At 43.7% G+C, this 25,950-nt stretch overlaps 1 protein-coding gene across 3 annotated transcripts in view; it reads right to left on the reverse strand.

Moving 5' to 3' along the window:
• RCAN2 (regulator of calcineurin 2) overlaps positions 1 to 25,950 on the reverse strand; it is a 233,701-nt gene that overhangs the window by 203,056 nt on the left and 4,695 nt on the right. The window contains exon 1 of one of the 3 annotated variants that reach the window (XR_012501155.1): positions 5,067 to 5,884. Coding sequence is in view for 1 of the 3 variants with exons in the window: in XM_010973840.3 (XP_010972142.2) it covers positions 13,755 to 13,794 (40 nt within the window). In the remaining 2 variants the exon portion in view is untranslated. Of the gene's footprint in view, positions 1 to 5,066; positions 5,885 to 13,754; positions 13,932 to 25,950 lie in introns of those variants that run through there. The other 2 variants (XM_010973840.3, XM_074348850.1) reach the window with 2 other exon arrangements.

The raw sequence follows: 25,950 nt of genomic DNA on the forward strand, positions 1-25,950 counted from the left end.
AGCCTGAGAGAGGATGTGACCTTGCAGAGGTCACCCAACAAATCCGGTGCCGAGCCTGGAGGAGAGCCATTTGCTTTCAATGAATGAAAACTATAATAAAGAGCTGCTATATTAAAAAAAAAAAAAAAAAAAAAAAAAAAGACTGCCTACCAAGTATTTTTATTTGGATATTCAAAGTCAAAATTCCTCACCTTTCTCAAAATGACTTTTTCTCACTTACAGTTGACCCTTGAACAACTCGGGGGTTAAGCCTGCCACAACCTCTTCCTCTACAATGAAGTGGAAAAACCCAAGTATTGCTCTCTCTGCCTCAAAAACAAAGGAATTGATAAATGTCTCACCCAGGGGCAGGAAGCCGAAACAGTCTGGAGAGAATCAAGACACAAACCCAACTTCTTTTGATTCCATATATTGTGATCTCTAAACAAACACAAACTTTTCCCCCACACTTAGTTAAATATCTGTAAAGTGAAAATACAGGTACCAGATTTATTGAAAAAAATCCATAAATAAGTGGACCTGCACAGTTTAAACGCGGGGTATTCAAGGATCAACCGTACTTCCTTTTTTTTCTCCCAGTTTTATTGAGATACAATTAATATAAAACATCAAACCCTTGCCTTCTTGAACAGCCTGCACTCTATGGACTACGTATCTCTCTAAATAAATAAATCTACCTTTACTCAAAATAAAAAACATTGTAAAAGTTTTAGGTATATAACAGAACAATTTGGAACATCTATCAGCTCAGATGGTTAAATTTTTTTTCTTCAAATGAGAACTTTAAAGATCTACTCTTTGCAACTTTCAAATATACAGTACAGTATTGTTAACTACAGTCACCATGCTGTACATTACATCCCCAGAATGTACTTATCTTATAACTGGAAGTTTGTACCTTTTGACCACCTTCACCCATTTTGCTTTCTCCACCCCCACCTCTGGGAACCACCAATCTATTCTCTGTATCTGTGAGTTTGGTTTCTTAGACTCTGCATATAAGTGAGGTCATTCAGCACTTTTTCTTTCTCTGACTTACTCACTTAGCACAATGCCCTGAAGGTTCACTCATTCTGTTGCCAACAGCATGATCTCCTTTTTGTGGCTGAATAATACTTCCGTGTGTGTAGGTATGTGTGTGTGTTTGTGTGTTCACCACATTTTCTTTATCCATTCATCCATCAATGGTCATTTAGGTTGTTTTCATAGCTTGGATCTTATAAATAATGCTGCAATGAACATGGGGATACAGGTATCTCTTTGAGTTAGTGTTTGCATTTTCTGTGGATAAATACGCACGAGTGGAATTGCTGGATCATATGGTAGTTCTATTTTTAATTTTCTGAGGAACCTCCATACTCTTTTCCATAGTGGCTGCACTAATTTACATTGCCACCAGCACCATACCAAAGTTCCCTTTTCTCTGCATCTTCACCAACATTTATCCCTTGTTTTTTGACAATAATCGTTCTAACAGGTGTGAGGGGATGTTTCACTGTGGTTTTGATTTGCATTTCCCTGATGATAAGTGACGAGTACTTTTCCACATACCCGTTGGCCATCTGTATGTCTTCCGTGGAAAAATGTCTATTGAGTTCCTCTATCCACCTTTTAATTGGATTGTTTATTTTGCTATGTGAATTGTATGAGTTCTTTATATACTTTGAGCATTAACCTCCGATTTGCAAATATTTCCTTTCACTTCATGGGTTGCCTTTTCATTTTGCTAATGGTTTCTTTCGCTGTGCAGAAGCTTTTTAATTTGATGTAGTCCCACTTGTTTATTTTGCTTTTATTGCCTTTGCTTTTGCTCACAAATCTAAAAAATCATTGCCAAGACCTATGTCAAGGAACTTAATTACCCCCAATGTTTTCTTCTGGGAGTTTTATGGTTTCAGGGCTTACCTTCAAGTCTTTAATCCATCTTGAGTTAATTTTTGTGTATGGTGTACTGTACTGTTTTGATTACTATAGCTTTGCAATCTCTTGAGATTGCCTTGGCTATTCGGGGTCCTTTGTGCTGCCATACAAATTTTCACATTGTTTATTCTGTTTCTATGAAGAATGCCATTAGACTTTTGATACAAATTGCATTGAATCTGTAGATTGTTTTGGGCAGTATGGACATTTTAACAATATTACTTCTTCCAATCCATGAGCATGGAATATCTCTCCACTTATCTGTGTCTTCTTCAATTTCTTTCATTACTGTCTTGTAGTTTTCAGAAAACAAGTCTTTCACCCCCTTGATTAAACTTATTCCCAGGTATTTAATTCTTTTGCAAGTAATTATAAGTGGAATTGTTTTCTTAATTTCTCTGATAGTTCATTATTACAGTATTTTAGTGTATAGAAATGCAACTGATTTTTGTATATTGATTCTAGATCCTGCAACTTTACTGAATTTATTTATTAGTTCTAACAGTTTTTTGTAGAGTCTTTAGGGTTTTCTATATATAATACCACTTCATCTGTAAATAGAAACAGTTTTACTTCTTTCTGATTTGAATGCCTTTTTTTTTTCCTGCCTAAATGCTCTGACTAGGACTTTCAGCACTAAATAAAAGTGGCAAGAGTAGGGATCCTTGTCTTTTCCTGATCTTACAAGAAAAGCTTCAGTTAAATTTCCCCATCTTTCTCAAACCTAATCTTTCTCATTTACTTCCTAAGACTGATCATCCACCTAAACATCCATGCTTCTCTGTCTACACCACCAGCCACTTGGTGACCTAGAGCCACTGATTCTCCCTCTGCAATGGCTTTCTGTAGATCTCTCTTCTCTTTCCCCATTCTACTTGAGTCAGGCACAACTGTATTTATTTATTTTTGCCTAGACCACTCCCATGGTCTAAAATCTGAGCTCATTCCTTTCTGCAACCCCACCCACTCATTACATCCAAAATCACTTTTGCAAGATACAAATTAGATCAAATCATGCCTCCCATGAAGGCTGCATGGCCTCTCCTCCTCTGCAGGGTGTATTCATAACCCAGGCTCACCAAAACACCTCCTCCCAAACTCTCCTGCAGAACACCTCCAGTTCTTTGAACATGAACTTTCCTTCAATATGGAACACCTAGCCTCTTCTCTAGAGAACTCCTACTGCCTACTGAGATCCAGTCTAAACATGAACTTCTCTGCAAGTTCTTCCAGACTCCCTGTACCCCTCCTTCCCTGGGATCCCACTGAGTTTGTCCCCATCTCCATTAAATACCATGTTGATCATTATCACTTATTTTCTTATGCTTTCTGCTAGATTGATTTCTGAAGTGCATGGGCCTCATTCTTTTTGACTCTGGCACAGGGACTACGTAACACACAGTAGATAATTAACACATAACTGCTGAATAAACTGGGTGGATGGTATAGAAAATAAAAGGAACAGGAAAAAGAGAACTCAGTGACTATCAAAGTTGATCTCAATAAAACTAGTTTCTATAATGTACATGACTAACTGCAAACAATTATGCAAGTAGGTTTTAAAAGAGTGTGATGGGTACTTGCAAATGACCCACTTGCAAAAGCTCTCAAGTTCCCTCTTAATGCCTGTTAACTGTTCATCACTGCAGAGAGCTACCTCCTCCCAGATTTCAGATTTCTTTGGGTTCTGCAGGTCCTGCACACACAAGGCATCCTGAGAAGTCTTGGAATCCTGTCGCTTTAGTTGAGGACACTTTCCCTCATAAAACTGTATGGACTGGACTCAAGTAGTAGGTGCTCAATAAACACTGATTTGATTTGCAATGGATTTGAAAGCAAAGTGCAACTCACATTCTAGACTAATACAATGCAATGACTGATTGTACTTAAGATAATAGCTCTAAGGCTACAGAAAATCAATGCATAGACTGAAAAGCAGCCAAATGCTCACTCCCCTGCCTTGTTACAGTCAGTGCTGACCTGCTTCTTGATCCCTTCCAGCTTCTAGGCGTTTCCAACTCCACCGTGTTCCCGGAATGGAGGGCGCCAGTTAGCAAGTGTTGCCCTGTGCCTGTGATACATTTGCCCCGTGTTTTGATGTTGATGTAATATGTGTGAAAGTCAAGCTGCGTTATTACAAATGTCCTACTTTTCCCTCCATATGACAAATGGGATTCTGGCTGCAGGAAGAGAGGAGGGTGGACTGGAATGCTCTAGCATCTTTCATCTCCAATTGTGGGACTTATGTTAAAGGGAGCCCAGAAACTTTTTTTTTTTAACTAAAAGGATACTTAAAAAAAAAAAAAGCTTTGGCAGTGGACTCATTAGATGTCCATTGAACACTTCTATCCTACTGTAGGAGACAGGAAAGATTCAAAGCATGCACTCTGCTCTAATTCATTTTGGGATAAGAGAAAGACAGTAGTGCCTTGGAGAATCAATCATTAACTACAAGTCAAACCGAGACACCTTGGAAACCAGTGAGACCAGCAGGCAGCAGAGGGATCAGGCGGCTGGGATTTGCCTGTTCCCTCTGCTGACTTCTAGAGCGAAGCATCCCACAGGCAAGACGAACTCGGCACACTGTGCTCCTTTCTATTTCACTTTTCAAACTTGAAGTTATTTTTAGATGACCCAAGCCCGCTAATCCCAGGCAGGACAATTCCCAGCCCGCTGCGCCTCAGAGCACCTTCCCTTCCCCAGCACTTTCCTTTAAGCGCTGGGAAAGGAGTCTCCGTTTTCCCGTTTGCTCTCTGCGTCCAGACCACCTCCGCTAACCCCCTCTCCGAATCTCAGTCCCGGGCACCACAGGCGTCATTCTCGCTCCTCCACTTACGCACCTGCTGCTGCTACTAGAAAGGCGAGCCCGTGGGCCACTAGGAATGGGGAAGGGGCTGTTTGAGACCCGCGCCCTCTAGAGGGGGTCACGGGACACCTCCGTGCCCACAGCCGCCGCGGGGGCTGAGAACTGGATCCAGAGACCACCACCCCCCGACCCCGCCGCCGCCCCCCGCCCAGCCCCCTACCCTGACCGCGCACGGCCGCCCCGCGCCGCGGTCCCCCGGCCCGGGTGCCGCGCACAGCCCTGGCGGGACAGGACAAGGTGCCGGGGCGAGCGGGCGGGCGGGCACCGTTACATAACCGACCTGCTGGGCGTCCGCGATGTGCCGGCGAAGGCGGAGGCGGCGGCTCGGGCGGTGGGTCGGCGGGGCCGGCGACTGCGGGCGCGGCGGGGCTGCACACCTGGCGGCGGGGCAGAGCGCGCGCGGGGACGGGCGCGGTGCCCACGGGCCTGGGCGGGGGGCCGTGCGCGGCGCGCCCCGCCTCCCGGGCTCCGGCTCCGGCTGCGCGTGTCCACGGGTCTCGGCCTCCCGCAACCTCCGCCGCCGTCACCCGGGACAAAGCGGCTCCGGGGAGGGGCCGAGCGGCGGCTCTCGCAGGAGCCAGCAGAGATGGGCGCGCCCCCAGCTCCGACTCATCGGGCCAACCTCCAATCAGACCCCGGGAAACCGAGAGCCCCTGTCTGGCCTCCTCTCCTCTCCTCTCCTCCCGCCTGACCCCGCGCCCTTCCCGGTCCCTCACCCGCTCCCCCTTCCCGGGCCCCCCGCCCCCGCCCTCAGTCCCACACCCCCTCCTTTCTAGCCCGGGTGCCCAGGAGGGGATGAAGACCCTCTGGGGACCCAGCGTGAGAGCCCGTCCCCAGGAGTCCCAGCGGGGAGGACTCCTCAGGGTCACGGCCGGGATGGGGGCATCCTTGGGCGTCGGGCTGGGTCGGGGGCTGATGCTGAAGCTAAGGGTGTCCGGGCAGTGACAGCCAAGAAGAAACTGGCAGAGAAGCAAACTGGGTGGATACGGGTAGAGGGGCGAAACTCCGCGTACAAGGGGACGGAGCCCCCGACTCCGGCTGAGGAAAGGTCGAGAAGCCCCTAGAGGGTCCTGGGGCGCTTGCGCGGGGTGGGGGCCGCGCCCTCTGGCTGGAGCCCTGGCGCGGCCCCGCCCTCGCGGCCGAAGGTGCCCTGCGCGGGCCGCACGGCTTTGCCAGGATTCGCAGCCACCAGAGTTGCGGCCAGAGGGCTTCAAGGACTCCTTTTGTGAGAGAGTTGAAAACACAGGAGTGGGAGGCTGGTATCATACAGTAAACGGTTGAATGTGCAACAGAATCTAGGGTGGATCTGTTGCTCAACAAACTTAACCCCGGTCAAAGTCTCTGCTTTACAAAATAAAGCAGTTCAGAGCGGTGTCACTGATAGCGTCAGGGCCGAGTCTCCTGGCAGGAAAATGCCAATAATGTAAAAGATCATAATAGGAAAAGTGGGAAAAACTGAAGGAAGAAGGGCGGGGGTGGGGGAGATGGGGGCGGGGTGTGCGGACCAACCTGAGGGAGGAATGAGTAAGATTTAAATCAGTTTTGTGTTCTGTCATTTTTTTCTAAATGCTACATAAATAGGCATTTTTCCTCATGCTTTTTATGCCTTTCTGTTTCCTGATAAAAATATTAAAATTGCATTGAAGCAATCTGTAAGTTTCACAGTTGTTCACTCAGACCATACAGTTTTTTCCAAGGTTGAAATAGAATTGCATCCTTTAAAAAAAAAAAAAAAAACAGAACAACAACAAAAAGGAAGACCCTGGCTCTCCTCTCTGATTAATCTGCATTAATATAAATAAAGACAGAATTTAAGAGTTGAAAATGACCTCAGACTCCTGTTCTTCCAAACTTTTTCTAGGTGAACACACAAATCCCTAAATATTCAGGGGATTAGATAATTACTTTTTTGGAGAGAATTGTCTGGAAGAGCGTTCTTATGTGGAGCCCAAACTTGCTTTCCTAAGATTCTTTACTCGGTGGCTCTAGTTCATTTTTTTAAGCCATGGAGACAGAGTCCAATTCCTTTTCCAATTGACTGTCTTTCAAATATGTGAAGAGAGCCATCATCACTCACTTCAAGGCCCCCTTGCCAAGTAAAACATCTTCAATCCCTTAAACAAAATCTTACAGTAAGTAGTTCCTACAGTCTTCACCAACTTGAAGACCTTCATCTTAATAGGACCTATTATGTACATATAAATTTACAAATAAAATTTTCTGGTTTTAGAAGTAATATATTTATTGTAGAAATTTCACAAAGTTGGAAAAATGTAAGATTTAATGTGAGAATTCAATAGAGCAATGCATGCAAAGCACTTAGCACAATGCCGGGCACACAGTAGTACCCAATATGTGTTAGCCGTCACAAAAATGAACGTGACCATTTTCTTACCACTCAGATACAGGTCTTCTTATTTTTTCAACAGATTTCTTTCTTTTTTTTTTAAGTTTAAGGTTCACCAATATCACACTGTCTTGATTACTGTAGCTTCAAAGTAAGTCTTGAGATCAGGTAGCGTCAGTCCTCTGATTTTGTTCTTCTCCTTCAATATTATGTTGGTCCTGGGTCTTCTGCTGCTCTGTATAAACTTTAGAATCAGTTTGTCGATATCCACAAAATAACTTGCTAGGATTTTGGCTGGGATTGCATTGACTCTAAAGATCAAGTTGGTATGGTTACCAAAGGGGAAAGGAGCAGGGAGGGATAAATTAGGAGTTTGGGATTAGCAGATACAAACTACTATATACAGAGTAAACAACAAGGTCATACTGCATAGCACAGGGAACTATATTCAGTATCTTGGAATAACCTGTAAGAAAAAGTATATATGTGTGTGTATAACTGAGTCACTATACTGTACATTGGAAACTAACACAACACTGTAAATCAACTATACTTCAATTTAAAAAAAGATCAAGGTGGGAAGAACTGACATCTTTCTATAGTCAGTCTTCTTATCCACGTACATGGAATAGCTCTCCATTTATCAAGTTTTTCTTTTATTTCTTTTAGCAAAGCTTTGTGGTTTTCTTCATACAGATTATGCACATATTTTATTAAACTTATGCCAAAGTATTTCTTTTTTGTTGGCTTTTGCCCATGTTTTAATTGGGTTGTTTTTCTTTCTCTGTGTGTGTCTGTCTGTGTGTGTGGAGCTGTAAGAGTCCTTCATATATTCTGGATATGAATCTGTTACCAGATACACAGTTTGCAAATATTTTCTCCTATTCTGTGAGTTGTCTTTTTCTTGATAGTGTCCTCACCATCAAGTACGAAAGTTTTAAATTTTGATGAAGTCCAGCTTATCTTTTTGTTGTTGCTGTTGCTCATGCTTTCAGTGTCAATAACAATATTATTTTTTATGACTACAAAGTATTCCTGATAGCTGTACATTTTTCATTTTCTACATCTTTTTTTTTATTGAAGTATGGTTGATTTACAATGCTGTGTTAGTTTCTGATGTATGGCTAAGTGATTCAGTTATACATACATATATATGCAGATACAAACTACTATATATAAAATAGATGAGCAACAAGGTCCTACTGTAGAGCACAGGGAACTACATCCAATATCTTGTAATAAACCATAATGGAAAAGAATATGAAAAGGAATATATATTTTTTCTTTTCTTTTGAAGCAATTTCAAATTTACAGAAGAATTACAATAATAATACAAAGAACTCTGATATACTCTTTGCCAGACACTTTTTGTAAAAGGATCTAAGAGAGGATCCAAAACATCACTCAGTTGTCATGTTACTTGAATCGCCTTCAATCTCAAACAATGACCTTGACAGTTTTGAGACTGTGGGCCAGTCATTGTACAGAATGTCCCTCCATTTGGGTTTGATGTTCCTGCTCATGGTTACACTGAGGTCTTAAGATGTAGGCCAGCACACCACAAAAGTGATGCTGTGTTCTTGTTGTATCCTGTGTGTGCCACGTGATGTTGACTTGCCACACTAACGTGTGTCTACTTCTGTCATTTCTTTTGCGTTAATTAGTTGGCATTCTACTGCAGAGTTTTTCTTCTCCTCATTTAATTATTGAGTAATATAAATGTGCACTCACAGACTCCTGGTTTATTTAATGGGTCATAATGTATTAATATCATTATTTCGATGCTCATCACCCCAGAGTTGGCCAGAGCCCCTTCAACCCTTCAAGCCAGCTTCTGTGTCCATGGACACATCCCCCTGAGTGTTTCTGGTACAAGATAGTCCAGGCTCAACTTATTCTTAGTCACTTATGACCCTGGAAGGATTTCATATTTTCCAAAGATACATGCTTATATTTTTTTCAGAGGCAACTTCAGACTCTTTGCTTCCTCACTAGGAGAGATTATAGGGGTTTGGATTTATCTGGAAATTTCAAGATTACTTATCGCTACTAATAAGAACAAAAACAATACCATTAAATATAGTTTTAACGGGTTACTAAGTACCCATCACTGTTCTCTGCAGTTGGTCTTTATAAATGAACGCAATCTTTATACTACCCTGTGAGACAGGGACAACTCCTGTTTTCATTTTACAGATGGGGAAACCAACGCACAAATAGGTGGCCTAGCCCTGGTGATCTGAGCCAGAGAGAAGCCTAAGGAGTTTGGTTTGAGACCTTGGAGTCTTGTGTGTGTAAGGAAATGTAGCCACTTCCAGCGACTTCCAGGCCTTCCTCCTCTGTACAGAATGTCCCTCCGTTTGGGTTTGATGCTTCTGCTCACGTTTACACATGTTTACACTAAGGTCTTAAGATGTAGGCCAGCAGCAGGCCTGCAGTCCTTTCTCCCTGTAGAATGCCTGTCACGTTACACTGTTTGCAAATGACCTGATGGATGGCACGAGTCACCTATCCTACTGCCGGGCGTGGAGTATGATTTCAATAATGTCCAGTTCTTGACAGGGAATTTAGGCTAACAGAATACGGCTTAACTGAGGTCAAAGTGATGGTCTGTGAGAAACTCAGACTATAATTCCAGGCTTCTCGGTCTCCATCCAGTAACCATTCTTCACCCTGCATCAGGCTGGCTCATCTGGTGCATTTATTCCTAGAAAAGCACCCTGTACCCAACCTAAATGTCAGGCTATTCCTTACAGCCTTAGATGAGCTGTATGCCGTGTGAGCAAGATGCATGCTCTTTATATAGCAGTTCATGCTGTAGAGCCGCAAACATCAAAGTGGGCTGAATTTTAAATTCAAATAAACTGGAGCAGGACAGATTTTCAGTCTGAAAGTGGAGGCTACCACATATATCACTCTGGGTTTACAAGACATCATGTCATGGAAATGGAAGTGGAAAGAAGGGAAGAAACACTTTTCAAAGCATCCAAAGTTAATTTGTTTTATTTGGTCCTTGGCAGCATTTAGAGTGGGGTGAAGGGGTGGAGAGGGCTCATCAAAGCAGGGAACAGGGAGAGGGGTCCTATGGCAAAGTGATTGCTCTTAACTGCTCAAGAGATGTTCCTGGGTGGGGGAAGGGGGAAGGACACACATACTCGGTGGAAAACATAACGTCAAGATGACTGAGTATGTTTCTGATAGCTGAAGGAATTGCTAATGTCAGTGTCCTCCAGCCAAAGAGCACCACGCACACACCTGTAGTTAAACAACTTGGGTTATTGCCCTCTGCAGTGATGGAGAACGCACACCATGGAGGCGCTGGGGCATGGCAGTGAGAGGACATTGAAAGGACTTACAGGATTTGGACTTGTCTTAAGTGATTTGGGGGAGGGCTTAAGGGAGCAGTACTTCAGATTGGATGCTAATTATAAAGCGGGGATACCTTTTGGGTTGGCTATATTAACAACTCTTATCTATAAGGCAGGGGGAATGAAGCAAGGCTATCACTGGTATCATTGGTAAAGAAGCAGCAGTCACTCATATTAGCCAGGATTGGGGAGTATGGGATCATTTTTGCAGTTTGGACAATGTTCAAATTTTTGTCTCTGTTTAGATGTGAGTGCAGAAGATCCTGCTTTTATCTTGATAGCTCATGCTCCTAGGATGTTTTGTGACAATGTGTATATTCAACAGGCGAAGACCAAGGCCAGGCTGGTCATGCCTGGGAGGCCATAGCTGTCATGGCCACTTCTCCCTTTCCCACTAGTAAGATTCCGTGCCTATGAGAGATGGGTCTTCCCTCGCCTTGGCGACCTCACACAGTAACCCGCCCATCAACAGTCCCCAGTGATGATCAACAATATCCAGTACCTAATAAAGTCCACCATCTTTCCCACCAGTGGAAAATAAGCAAAAGTAATAGGAGTTGTTTCAAAGGGCTTTTGAAAGAAAAATGAAACAAGTGGAAAGCTCCCAAGGCAACTGGAGGAAAACACAAGATGGGGCTGTGTGATGGGCACTGGAAGACAGGAACACTGTGAGTCCTGGAGCGGTGCGGGGAGGTGCAGGAGAGAGGGTGGCTCTCGGGCCAGGCTGAAAACATGAATTGAATTTGGAGAGGAAAGTAAGAAGGTGGTAGACCTTTCATTGCAAAGAACCACACTACCTCTGGATGGGATCGGCTTTGGCCCTGTTGATGACTAACAAGGGGCAGCCAGGACCAGATCCACCCTTGGGGCTGACCAAGCATGGAGATGAGAGAATAGATGGGGGCAGAGGAAGGAGACTGGCTCTACCACTGGGCCAGATCCAGTCCAAAAACCCTTGTGGTCTCAAAATAACAAGAAAGAAGACAAAAATAAAGCGTGTCTCAGCACCTCGTCGTCACTGGGGAGTCTCACATGGAGCACCTGGCTTATTAATGAACAAAAAGCTAGAAGAAACGGAATCCAAGACAAGACAGAAACCCCAGATCCTAAGGTGGGGACTGGTTCTTGGAAATCAAGAGGCTCAGAAGATGCTAAGGACACCCTGACGGTGGATTGTATCAATGAGGCTGGAGCTCCTTCTGACACCCTCCTCACTTAAAGTTTGGCTCAATTCTAAAGACCAGGATGGGGCTGGATTTCAGGCAAAGGTCAAGGGCTCCAGATATGAGAAGTGAAGGGCTGGAAACACTGGGGTCTAGCAGGAGTCTCAAGGTTGAATCTCACCTCCTCTTTTTACTAGCCGGATAACCTTGAATAAATAATTTACTCCTCTAAATACCACTTTTCTCATCTGTAATGTCAAGATCATGATAACTGTACCATATAAGGTTGTGAAAATTAAATACTAAAATGCTTATAAAGCATTTGGCCCAGAGTCTGCCTCAGTACATGACAGCCATCGTCATCGTGTCATCATCTGTTTCATCATCATCAAAAAGAGTAGCGTGCTGTTGGGTAGAGGTCGTCAAATCGTGGCCCCCAGGCCAAACCCAGCCCCCATAGGCTTCTGCGAATCAAGCTTCGCTGGAACCCAGCCACGCTCATTCATTTACGTATTTCTGCTTTCCCTACAACAACAGGTGAGTAGTTGCAATAGAGATTCCAAAACTGTCCATCAAGCTGAAAATACTAGTTATTGGCCCTTCCCAGAAAAAAATTTACTGAGTTCTGCTCTAAGACAAGAGAAGCCAAACGGCCATGGTTATGTTACAAGCTATGAGAACTTCAGGTGAACGAAGCACACGGGCGGCACAGGATGGTTAAAGAAAAGGTTGAGGCACATATATTCGAAAATGAATAGTCTTAAAAATGAAGAATATGAAAAAAAAATAATGCCAATTTCAACCACCTTAAATCAGTGGAACTAACTCTCTCTCCAGAACCAGCTATCCAATTTGGAGGGCCCAGTGTAAAATGAAAATACAGGGCCCCGTATTAAGAAATTCAGGAGAGCATTAAACCGAGCGCAGGGCCCTTCTGTGCAGGTTGGACGGCTCTGTCTGTCTCATATAAACACACACACACGTACACACCCTGCCCTCACAAGAGTGTTCTATGGCTAAAGAGCAATCTAAAGACCGTCAGTTGCCAATCTGGATGTGAGTTTTCTGTCTCTCTGCCTCCCAGAGCATCTTCTCCTATAAAAGCTTTCTTTCCACCCGCCCACCTCCTCCTCCTCCCATTTGGATGCCGCAGTGAAATCAGTTTCCCTCCTTCTAACTCTCTCTTCACTTTAGCAGGACGCATCGTGTTATTCTTCAGACAGCAGAGGAAAACTGCCTGTCTCTGATTTCTCTTTTTCCATTCGTTACAGCATGCCATGCCCAAAATAGTACAGCCTGCTTTCCCAGTGGCCCCAGGCTCACCGGGCCAGGAGGAAAGCCACTGTTGCCTGCGTTGGCTCTTACGTGGCCTTGGAGCATCTGGAGTGTGTAAAGTAGCACAGATAAGGTGCTGGATAAAACGACACACATGAGAACAGCCACAGGGCAGCTAAGCTGATCTGTGTTTCCTTCGCAGAAACAAGAGTGTGCAAGGGGCTGCTGTGTGGGAATTGTCTGTGAAACTAAAACTTGCAAATTACTCGGTTTGCCCAAAAGGGGTAAAAAAATCACAAAAACAGAAAACACAAAGATGGATGGATTGTGTTTTGTTTTTAACGCTCTTTTGACAGTCCATGGACTGGAAAATGTGGTTATAAATAAGTCTTTTGTGGTTCAGAGTATGGAAAATATTCCTAGATAGATAGACAAATATATTATAAACCTTCTAATGTTACTGCATTTTTTTAAAGTCTGCAAATATAAGCCAGATGCGTTTGGATATCAGGAGTATGAGTGTACAGAGCCCAAGAGGCCAATTCCAGGTGTGATCACAGATCCACAAGTCCTCTCGTGAGGACAGGGGTCTGGGCAGCTGAGTGCCCTCAAAGCTGCCCGGGACTCACTGGTGTGGGGTGATTTTCCAAAGAAGGAGGACCAGTCTCCTAGGGCCATCCAAATTCACCAGGCATGAGTCAGAGTCCTCCAGGCTTTGACAAAGTGACAGGCTACTCCGATAAATTAATTTGTGCTAAGGTGCTAATGGCTGATAACAGGCTCTCTGGTTACTCTCAGATAATGTCTATACTTACCCGGGGCCAGGTTCCTCAGAGTCTGGCGGCCACAATGCATCCTGTGTCCCCGCCAGCCTGTTTCTCTCCGCTCCTGGCGCCTGCCCTCTGCTTCCAACCCTCCGGGCTATGCACTGGCAGTTCCCCCTGCCTAGGTGCCTTTGCGTGACACTCTCCAGTGTTTCCATCAAAGATCAGCTGAAAAGAATAGCAACAAATGCTGCTTACTATCATTGGAAGTATTCTCAAAGAGTTGTCCCCAGACCAGCGGCATTGGCATCCCCCGGGAAATTGTTAGACATGCACATCCTCAGGCTTATCTCAAATCAACTGACTTGGAAACTTGGAGTGGGACCCAGAAGCCTGGTGTTAGCAAAACTTCCGGGGGATTCTGATACCTGCTGAAGCTCGAGACCACTGCCGAAGCTCGAGACCACTGTCTTAAGCACTTTTCCTACATCAGCTCATTCCATTTTCACAACTCTCTGACCTAAGTCCTCAGACTGTCTCCATTTGACAGATGAGAAAACTGAGGCATAGAAAGTTTCAGCACCTTGGCAGATCCTAAGTTGGCAGATGGTAGAGCTGGGCTGTGAGTCCAGGCAGTCTGGCCCAAGAACGTAGATGCTCCAGCACTCAGCTGTGACCTCCCGAGTCAATGCTTCTGCAAAGCCTTTTGTGACTGCAGTCTCCCAGACCCCATCAGACACTATCAATAGCTCCTGTGTCACTTTCTTCCCTTATGATGCTTGTGTTTCTTGTCCTTCTACCCTCAGTACCCAGTACCCATACTGCATGAGCAAACCTTGATGTATGATGAAAGAATGAACAATTAAAAGAATTAATCAGTGAATCAATAAATGTCTTGACTCAAAAGTGACTTGATGAGAGTTTTGTAGAGAATAAAGAATTCTTAAAAAATAATTACAGTTTCCAGACTCCTATCCCTCACCTACTTAGAGTCTCTGGAGGGGCCAGAGAATCTATTTTAAAAAGTGAAAACAAAACCAAGGACACTGGTTTTGAGGTGGGAAGCCCCATAAAAAAGACCAGCAGGACCCCCAGGCAGGGCCACTACTTTCCTGCCAGCACCACCTGGTTCCCTAGCCCAGTGGCTTTATCTCACTTTTTGCCTCTGAAACTGGCTTACTTCTAGGAAAGTGGAACTTACCCCTAAAATTCTATTGGTTCCCTGAGCTAACTCCTGATTGGTCCATTTGTAGTACTTCATTTGCATGGAGCTCACTTCTGATTGGTTATTTCTCTTCCTCCTGATTGGTCCATTTCCCTCACTCCTGATTGGTTATTTCTCTCCCTCCTGATTGGTCCATTTCTACAAAGCTTGTTCCTAATTAGTCAACTTTTGTTATACCTTATTTGCATATGATGTTGCAAAGTGTAAACTGGCAGCCTATAAAGGCCTGTGTAAACCTACAGATGGTATCTAAAGCTTGGAGTGTTAACTCTTCTGGGCCTGCTGACATAATAAACCTGAGTTCTACAACTCTCTGAGTGCTGCTTAGTCTCTCACCCGGATCCAGGTCATTGTCATAACTGAGCTGTAACACACTTTTCTGCAACATTTCAAGAAAAAGTCATGCCCAACAAGTTGATTCTGCACACACTGAACCCCTACCTTAATTGGCACTGTATAATTTCGGATAGTTTTCTAAGACCAAGGAGAGCATGAATGGGGGTGGGAGGCTATTTGGACCCTTAAATCCTACCTTATGGGGAGCTGCTAAGCCTATAGCCATCCCTTCCTGAAAGACAGACGGAGTATGTTTCAAATTTTAGGCACGTTATATGCTATTCCTTGAATAAGGTCAATATACCTGCACTTTGTACCACATGGGAAGTGTTCTTACCCCCAGAACACAGTCCTTACGTGTGTGTGTGTGTGTGTGTGTGTGTGTGTGTGTGTGTGTACACACACACACACAAATATATATATAAATGGGTCATATCCCAAAAGTGTATTTGTAAATTGAGTTGTCTGGAACTCAGAAAACACTTTCCCACAGAAGTAATATTAGAAAAGAGGGTTCCGTTCCTCTGCCAAAACAGAAAACCTGATTTAGAACATTCTGTCTCTGAAATAGCAGTTCAGATGCTGGACATGGACGTCCATGGGAAACAGGACTGGACCCCACCCGGCCTGGGACTGGGGATTATGGGAGCACAGTGCCTGCTGGATGAGACTGGCTGTGAGAGCCTCCGAGACACGCCTGGCTTCTCCATCCCTACACACATGCACATGCACACAACGCAGACACACACATGCACACACAGGCACACACACAAATTTGATGGCTACTGGTCACCTGATTGAAAGACAAAGTTATCACTGAAGGAAGACTACTTGGGATCCAATGAAACATTACTCCCCTCACCTGCGCAGTCAGGAGCTGCCCGAGACCTGAGCGCAGTTCCCCAGATCAGGTGCAGACCATCAGCAGGACTTGTATCCTTCCCTCTGACATCCTCTTACCTGGACTCTGGAAAAACTACTATACAACCTGCAGTTTCAGCTTTAGGGCAGCTGCAACCTCCTTTCCCTAGTGTACCCACAAAAACAGTTTGCAGATGAATATGGAATAAGTGTCATAAATAAAACTGCTGCTAAAAAAGTGGAAAAGAGAATTAAATTTTTAGTTTTTCCTTGGCTATTAATTAATTAGCCAAGTGACATCAGGCGAGGTTCTCTGGGCCTCAGTTTCATCATGTGTAAATTTTGGGGAAGGGGAGTTGCTTATAAAATCTTTAAGTTCTTTCTAGAGCTAATCTTATAGATTTCAATAAAAATAGATTGTCTACTTGCTTGTGAAAAGACTTGCCAAGCCACTAACTGCCCCACCTTTTCCACATTTGACAGTGAAATACTGAAAACTCAGCTCATCCTAGGCCCAAAGATGCACCAAGAAGAACCGAGGCTGATAAGTTACTATTTTAGTTCATTCTTATTAAATTAAATTTACTTCATTGAATTCTTACTTGCCCACCATCAAACTTCATTTGGGCAGCAGCTCATTGAGTTTAAGTCCTGTGTTCAATGAGACATTTCTCAGCACACAGAAAATTAAGGATCAATGTGGTAAAATAACAATAATAATAAATAGTGATATTAATAATAATTATTATTCATCAGAGTTTTGATATGGAAAGCAAAAAGAGGAAAACAATAAGATAATTTTAAAAGATCTGAAGTTATTTCAGGAAAAAAAAAACTTTAAAAGGAATCGGAGCAGATTTAAAGAGTATAATATTCCGGGAAGTTTGATTGTTGGAAAGGGTGATGGTTATTTCAAGGTGCTGGAATCTGATTGATATTTTATCCTTCTTCTTTGTACTTTACTGTGTGGCATTGCTTCATGATAATGAGCTTGATGATTTTTATAAAAGCTAAAATTATTTTCCTAAGAAATGAGGAAAGAATACCATGTGCAAAAAGCCACCATCCACAATGTTAACAAGAACTGCAAAATATCTGGGAATACAGCTGATAAGAAACATGTTAAATCTACATGAAGAAAACTATATAATTTTACTGAAGGGCACAAAATAAGATATGAATAAATTTTTAAAGTACTACAAAAAAACAAAAACAAAAACCCTGTGAATAGCTATTTCTTTCAGGACAACTACAACACTAAGATTGATGATTTAGTTTTATGTTTGCCACCTCTTCTGAGAGGATGTGGCCCCATGTCTGGCACATAGAAGGTTTCAGTATGGTTTGTTAAATGCATAATGAATGGGGCGGGGGTGGAGCTTGATATGATCTGTTTTCACAGTCTGTCACGACTCCATCCCCAACAGCTTGGTCCCACTGCCACAAAAGAGTACGAGGACCTGTTTATGCACTAATTCATCAGCCACTAATCAGAACTATAAATCTATGCAATGAATTCTATGTTCCCAATGGGAACTTCCAAATGAAAAGTGGTTCTACAGATTATTATGTTGAGTAATAAGAGGAAAGAGAAAAAGTTTGAGTTTAAAGAAGAGTTGTTTCTTTCGCATATTTTTGGGTTTGTTTGTTTGGTTGGTTAATAGCTGATCATTTATGAGTGTCCCCATTGTAAATCAGACGGAGCTTGAGTCTCTGGAGCTGAGACATATTTAGAACATTCCATGTCTGAAGGTGCCAGCAGGCCATTTGAGCCTGTCCACGTACTCTGCCAGTGCACCTCCATTCTTTCTTTCAACACCTCTGTTCTCCCAGCGTGAGAGCCCTTGGGCAGAGGTTTATGATGGGAAAAGATGATGACCAACCACATTCACTTATCATTTATATCCCAGCTCTCAGACATGACACTCTGATACCTATTACAGGAAGGGAGTTCGAGGCTAGGGCGTCAGGACTTTCAGTTCTGTCTGCCCGAGTCACGCGGCCCTGCCTTCCAAAGAGGAGGATGGAAAAATGGGAGACCCAGAAAATACATCTGAAAAGAAGAACAACTTTTTCTGTCTCACCTTTTACTACAACACAATAATAAAACAAGCCACTTCACAATCCTTTCACGTATTGACAGCTTCTTCTCCAATATTACATTTGTGTGTAACATTCGAGAGTCTGACTCTCTGGGTTTTAACCATGGCCCTGAGTAGCTAAGTGACATGCGTGACCCCAGCCTTAATTTCCTATCCATAAAATGGAGATAATATTAATACCTACCTCACTGAGTCTTTGTGAGGGAAAAAAATGACCGTACATATAAAGCACTTGGAATTGTGCCTGTCACAGAATAAGAATATATTCCAACCGTTTGGTAAGTGCCAACCATTTTTCAGATAATTATGACATGCAGAAACGGTGTGTACATATATGATTCCTTCCCTTCCACGTGTAGACATTTAAAGTAATGTAAGATCTTCAAAATAAAATGCCACCCATACTAAGGGCAATGGGATATCCTGGACTGGATCCCAGAAAAAGACATTAGTGGAAAAACTAGTGACATCTGAACTTAATTTAGTACTAAGTTAGTACTTAATTTAGTTAATTTAGTGAATTTACTAACGTCTTCCTTTTGACAAATGTACAAAGATGATATAAAATGTTAACACTAAGAAAACGCAGTGAAGAGAGTATGGGAACTTTCTGTACTGTCTTTGCAACTTTTCGGTAAATCTGAAATTTTTTCCAAAATAAAAAAGGTTATTTTTTTTAAAAAGGTTACACATAGTTCTTGAATATGTGGTAACTGCAAAGTTGAGCTGGGCACATGGAAAATCGGAAGATCAGGGAAACATGACTGTCTTCAAAGAGCTTCCAGTTTCATTCTGAGAACATGACAGCAATCAACTTCCTATAAACTGGCCAGCATGTAACAAATGTCTCAACAGAAGTGGAAACAAACTCTTATTAGCCCAATATGAAGGACCAGCCTCACAAAGGCCTCGTTCTCTATGGTTCAGCCTACTGGTTAATTAATTAACACAGCTTCCTAGCTCCTGCCTCCTCTGGTGGTTTCTCTACCTGGCTGGATACCTGTGGGAACAGTCTCTAGTGAGACAGACTATTTCCAAGAGATCTGAATTGAGAGTTTTGTTTCCCACGTATCTGGAAAATCACAGAGTCCACAAGCCGTTTAGTAATTAATTATTAAAGCTAATACGAGTCTGAGAAGATACTTGATTTGATGCCCGCATTTCTTTGGAACATAAAAAGGCAGGATCAGAGAGGAAAGAACCAGAGCTACCCAGGGTAAGCCCCTGTCTTCCTTCCTTGTCCCTGTATCTCTGTCTTTAAGAATAACTGAGATCCTCCAGCAGGCTTAGAGCTTTCCATCATATTCACAAACTCACTCCTTATTTATCCATTTATTCAGCGAGTATTTTAGAGCAGCCACGACTTCCTAATCGAGTCAGGGAGAACAGTCCATCCATAAACCAAGTACGATCGCATCACAACAGCTGTGCTTCCCTGAGGTGCTTTATAGACACTGCGGCTACTCCTCTAGACCATCTTTCTGGGTAAACGTCATTTTTTCCAAAATTAGGAGGAATCCAAGTTTTAGAGGTCGCAGCCATCTTCCACGGGGTCAGACAGCTAGACACATGCAGATCAGGGTTTGAATATGGGTCACTGAAAACTCCAAAGACTGAACTGGCCCACAGCCTGAAGGTGGTGAGTATGGCAAAGAGACGGGGCTTGGGGACCAAATCTTACTGGAGAAGCTGCGGGGATGGAGTGAGAGATACGAAATGAGAAAGAGAGTGAGTCTGAGACGTCAAAGAGGGGACGACAGGGCAACCCTGGAGGAGCGGGTGGCTAAAGCAAAGATACCTAGAGTTAACTTGGGTGATCACAAGTCCTTGTTGGCCATTATATAGAGAGGATCAACGTTTTTTTGTTTTGTTTTTTTCCTGAGACATCGAGAGAAGAAAGAAGGCAGAATGGCAGTATCTACACCAGAGAGACCAGAGACCTTACTGGCAGTTCCAAGACCCAAGAAGGTCCAAAGACATGAATTTTTGCCCCACATAAATAATTGCCAATACTTAATAAGATGATTCCTCATAAAATTCTGCATTTACAGTGTTTCTTGAAGAAAACAGAATACCCGGTTCTGCTTTTTTGGAGCCCTCCCTTTCCGAGATGATAGGAAACCCTGGTTGAGTAACACCTGCTCTCCCCTGAGGGTAACAGGCTCACCCATGCCCCTACCGTTTCACTCTCAGCTCCCTTCACAAATTTACGACACCTGCCTGGACCCTGTTGGCATTTTCATTTGCTACCCTCCATAAGTGCCGAAGGAAGAGCTACAGATAGCGCTGGGTGGTGAGGAAAAAGAAAAAAACCCAGCAAGTTACCTAACTGCATTTTCTAAATTTCCTCCAATTATCGTGTATTTCTTTTATAATAAAAGAAAATGTGAATGTTATTTTTATAACTATCAATTCCACAAATATTGAGGGAGGAGCTGTGGCTTGGCAGGAGTCCCTGTGAAAAGCTCCAGGGGTTTTTATTGAAGTCAGGCTCCCTGTGAGCCAAGATCATGACACAGCAGCTAGAAAACCAAACCAAACAAAATCCTAACCCATCATTGGACGCCGTGGCCTCGCGGTGCTCTGCCTGGGTCAGGCCTTGTGGAGCATAAGGCACATTTTGTTGGAGAAAATAATAAACTCGAGAGAGTTTGCTGCTGGGAAACCAAGGAAGAAGGAGTCTGGAAGTCAAGTCACGTGAGGGACAGTGAGGAGAAAATGGCCATTTTTAGACTGGGCTTCTTTGGAAAAACCAAAGGGACATGTGACAGCTGTCAGCAGGATCTGGAAAGTTGAAATGTGGTCAAGACAGGCTGCTCACCCAATACCGACGCAGCAGGCAGGGAAAGCACCGGTGAGAGACGAAGGGATTCCACTCTGACGAAAGAAGGGATTTTAAAATACGAACGTATGCAGTAGTGCCCTGCCTTATAACTGGGAAGCGCTACCTCAGGAGAACTCTCAGGGGCAGAGATCCATGGCAGCCTGTTTTAAGTGGAAGCTGGACCAGATGACTTCAATCTGCCCTCCAGGTCCAGGGTCCTCTCTTCCTCTGACCAGGTTCAGGACTATTTACAAGCACTCAGGTGTAGACCACGGGGCCGACGCTAGGCAGCCTTCAAGGGGACAGCCGATGGCTAATCTGCCTCAATTTTTCCAAAATGATCCTTCTGTGTGAGGCAGAACACAAAGCATTTTCCAGAAATTTAAATAAGCACAAGGTTCACTCACCATATCTGTGTCAAAACACAGAGAGACCTTCAACATTTCCACGGGGAAAGGGCTCAGAGCGCTCACCCTCTATGGAATTAGAGGTTATAGCGTTGGTTCTGCCAGGAAAACCAGGATCCCCAGGTTTGGGTAGCACTGGGCTTTTGCATCAATGGTCAGAATTCTGATTTCATTTCCTCAAACCCTAGAGTCTTGGATTTTTAAGATGCTGGGATCTGTAGCCAAGTAGTCTGTTCTCGCTTGATCACAGACCTCAAATATTCCTCAAAGGATAATCAATGAATTCTCCTTTGAAGGAAGGAGGCAGATCCTATCTGAGAGGTCCCTGCTAACACTCCTTCTAGTCTAAGGGATTTTTTTGGTGAAGCACTGAATGAATAAAAATGTTTTGAATATATGTGCCAGGGGATGAGATGAGAGGTAACCTTGGGAAGGGGGTCAGTTCGCCACAGGGACAAATACTTGAAGCTACAGATTCAAGGTGTCTGGAAGCCGGCTGCTAATGGAGAGTGGTCAGTCAAGTCTGCAGGGAAGCAGCGTCTTGCCTAGAGGTCTCTGGCCACGCCCCCGCCTCATGACTGTGAAAGGTGGGTGGAGGAGTCGTTATAACCTTTCGGGTCCATTAGAGCTGGGTTCAGAGCCTGACCCATCCATCCATCTCTGCCCTTCTCCTCCTGGCTCTGTGCCCTGGAGGCTTCCCATACTGGCCGGCTCCTGGTTCCCAGTGGGAGGTACTGGAAGAAGATCAGAGTGGAGGCAAGCTAAGTCAAGGGATCTCATTTGCACTCCATACCCCTCTCCACTGTGCACTCCTGGCAGTGGTGATGTCCCTTTGTCACCCTTGTTGTCAGTGGGCCTCTCCTCTTGGGATCCAGTTTTTGCCCCTCCGACCTCAAGATGGTCCTGCTGTGCCTGGATTCCCAGGACCTCAACAGCTTTGCTGTTTCCCATAATACTGTCTATACCTCTACAAATAATCTCATCGCTAGTCTAACTACCTGAGCTGGATTCTGTTTCCTGCCTGACTTGGGCTGGGAGAGCTGCTTCCTGGCTGTGTGACCATAATTATTCTGAGTCTCAGATACGACTCTTGTGAAATTGAGATCAAATCTGTTATGATTGTTTGTTACCAGAGTCTCTGCCTTGTCTCTCATTGTAAAAGCACTCTAAATTTGGAGGAGGGAGGGACTCGCTCTTCCCACAGCGAAGTTTGAGCATGTGACTGAAAATGTATCCAAGATCTGGCCAATGAGAGTATCAAATCCCCTTAGCAGCAATGACTGGATCTGGGGTAATCACATGGCCCAATCAGAGTCAATGAGATACTGTCTAAGATCTGGGCAGAGGGGTTCTTTTTCCCCCTAGACTGGGAGCTATAATGATGTAAGAATGGAACTTCTGGAGGTCACAATGTAGAGAACACCTGCCTGAAAGTAGCCAACAAAAAAAGAAAGCAAGACCAAAGAATGAAGAGAGACAGGATGCCAAAGAGCTTGTTTGGACCCCTGGATACAGCCATGCCTGCACCCACAAACTCTGGGCTTTTCACCAATTAAGCCAACAAATTCTCTCTTTTTGCTTACAGCTGTTGGAATTGTATTTTGTGTCACTTGCCACAAAGGGTCCTAACTGATATGAAAATACATATTTTGTAGATTTGTAGTGAGGATTACAAAAAAGATATATAATAAGTATTCACTTCAATACTAGCAGAATTCATTGTCATTCTTTCAAAGGTACAGAGACCATATCTTCTATCAGAAACAACTGTATCACAGACATTTTGACTTAAAAAAAAAAGAATTTTAGAAATCATCTGGATTTGAAGGGCAAGGGCTGAAGAGTGTTCCCTAAGGTAGTGAGAGAAATCTTTCTCTCCTGGGTAGCCTTGATTTGGAATCTCAGATCTGGAACTGTGAATTGTAGTCTGGTATGAGATTCCATAGCGACCAGATCAAGATGCTATAGGCGAGATTAACATGTCCAACAGGGGAATAAACCTGAGTTCTCTTCCATCTCTAGCATGTCTGGGTGAGAGTGCCAAGGACAGTGCTGCATTTGCCACTGCATCTCAGTGGTGTCACTGATAGTCGTGGACAATTTGAGAAAGGTCCCACCAGTGCGTCAAAACTTAAGTCTCTTCTCTTTTCCAGTTCATCAGATCGTCCTGCCCAACTTCTCTCGCCCTTTCTCCTAGTTCACTTCCGAGGTGCTTTGATTGATGACGGCACAGTCCTTGCCTGTTGTGTGTTCCCAAACCGGAATGGGAGCCTGAGGAGGGCAGGGCAGCACTGCTTTAGTCTTCACATCATTTTCTTTACTCACTCTTTCAGCCATTCATTCAAAAAGAGCTTATTATTCATCACCTCCCAAGCACTCGGACAGACACTGGAGCTACAAAGCAGAAAAGAATCAGAGGTCCTACCTTCATTACCTAGTGGGGAAGGCCAAGGTCAGTGAGTGAACCGAGAGTTTTCATTGCACGACAGGGGCTTTGCCTTCAGAGACCATTTTCAGGATTAAATTGACTGGAATTAGAGGGTGGGTTCTGTTTCTAAACGGCTGAACTCCTGATTTTATCCGAATACTCAAGTGCAGGTGTTCCCAAGACTGCCAGACACCTGAGACCAGAGGAAAGACTCATTATCAAAGATGCTTCTGGAGTTTACATGAGGACATTTGGAAGCGGAGAGCAAGAAGGGAGCTGATCTCCGAGACAAAGAGTTCCGAGAAGGAAAGGAAAACCATTCGGAGCACTTCCCCCGTGGGCCCTACGAGGGAGGTAGGGCCCTACGAGGGAGGTACCATCGGGGGGAAACTGAGGCACTCAGCGATACTGATTTGTCTGGAGTCACAGAACTGGTAAAGTGGCAGGATCGGCCCCCATCCACAGCGCTGGTGCTCCTGCTGCCACCGCCTCCTCCCCGCCGGCCGTGGACCCTCTGCACCGTGTCTCCTTCCGCAGCAAACCCCATGTCAGAGCCCTTCCTCTGTGGGTGGGCGCCCAGCCTCCTTCCTACCTGGAAAGAACACGCCTGCACTGGGGCTGGGGTAAGACTCCCAAATAGCTGGAAGAAAGCACTTGCTTTTGCCAGATCAAGGCTAAATTTGTAAAAGCATTCAAAATCTTGTTCAAAAATCTCCTTGTTCTTGGAATAAAGTACAGCTATTTCTTTTCCTATAAATAGCCATGAAATGAAAAATGAGGGACAATAATTTAATACGTTATTTTACAAAATTAAGGAATTAAATTCCTCCTAAAAAGAGAACATGGCTTGATTTCTAAATGTCCTTAATACTATTTTTAGCACCTTAAACCTTAAACACGATCTCCTGACATTTCCTAATTTTGCTGTTTGAGTGTTTAGAGTTGAAAATTATATCTTTCTCTTGTTTTCATTCTCTTTATTGACTCATACGAAAGACGTTTGATACTTGAGGCTGCCAAATCTGCCCTTGCTGGTTCAGTTGTTTTTCAGGTAATACGAGAACATTCTAAAATGTTCATATAAATATTCAATTACATAAAACAGTGTTCACCACATTGTAAATACAAAAAGCAAGTTTATAAAGTTCTCTATGGGAAGACACCATTTTTTGGAAAAAAGTTAAAATATGTATGAATACATACAAAGATAGAGAAGCAAATTTAAAAATGTGTTCAGAATACTAATGGTGATTATATCTGAAAACTTCATATGTGAGCACTGAGAATGCAGATTTTTAATTTTTTATTATTCCTTCTATTTACTTTCTAAGTTTTCTATATTACTTTTACAATGAGAAAAAATACTGTTCCTTTTAATAAGAACCAACATTTGAGTGCCAGGCACTATTCTAGGTACTTTACAAGCATCCATTTGTTTTAGTTCTAACATCAACCCTTTGAAGTGGACAGGGTTATTAGCCCCATTCTACGTATGAGAAAACTGAGGCAGAGAGCGGTTGCATAGGGACCAGGCAGCTGGGTTTCAGACCTGTGCTCTGAACCACTTCAGTGCCCGGATGTACTGAAGCAGTAAGTCTTCCACTGAACTGTGTCTGCTTTCACTGTCCTACCTCAGGAAGACGGCAACCCCTACGCCCTCTGCTTCAGTTTTTCATTTCAAATCCTTTGACCTGGAGCCAGCCTTGACCTAACGTTGGTCAGGCAGTCCATTCATGTCTTTTGGATATTTAGCTTGCAATATCTCTGAGGAGCAGAACACTCAGATATAAAAAGACAACTAATATCACGGAGCAGAAGAAGCAATGTTTCAAATGTGAATGCTTCAGGGGTCAGAGGAGGGGGGAAAGGTTCAAAGAAAAGAAAGATCACCACAACCTTGCCATTCAGAGATATCCACTGCTGATAGTTCTAGTATGTTTACTTTCAGTTCTCCTCAACCAGCCTTAACGTTGATCAGGCAGTCCACTCATACATTTTGAATACTTAGCTTACAATTTCCCTGAGAAGGCAGAATTTATTCATCAATGTCTTTCTCTCCCTCTC

The sequence above is a fragment of the Camelus bactrianus genome, chromosome 20 (assembly GCF_048773025.1).
Source record: "Camelus bactrianus isolate YW-2024 breed Bactrian camel chromosome 20, ASM4877302v1, whole genome shotgun sequence".
Lineage (NCBI taxonomy): Eukaryota > Metazoa > Chordata > Mammalia > Artiodactyla > Camelidae > Camelus > Camelus bactrianus.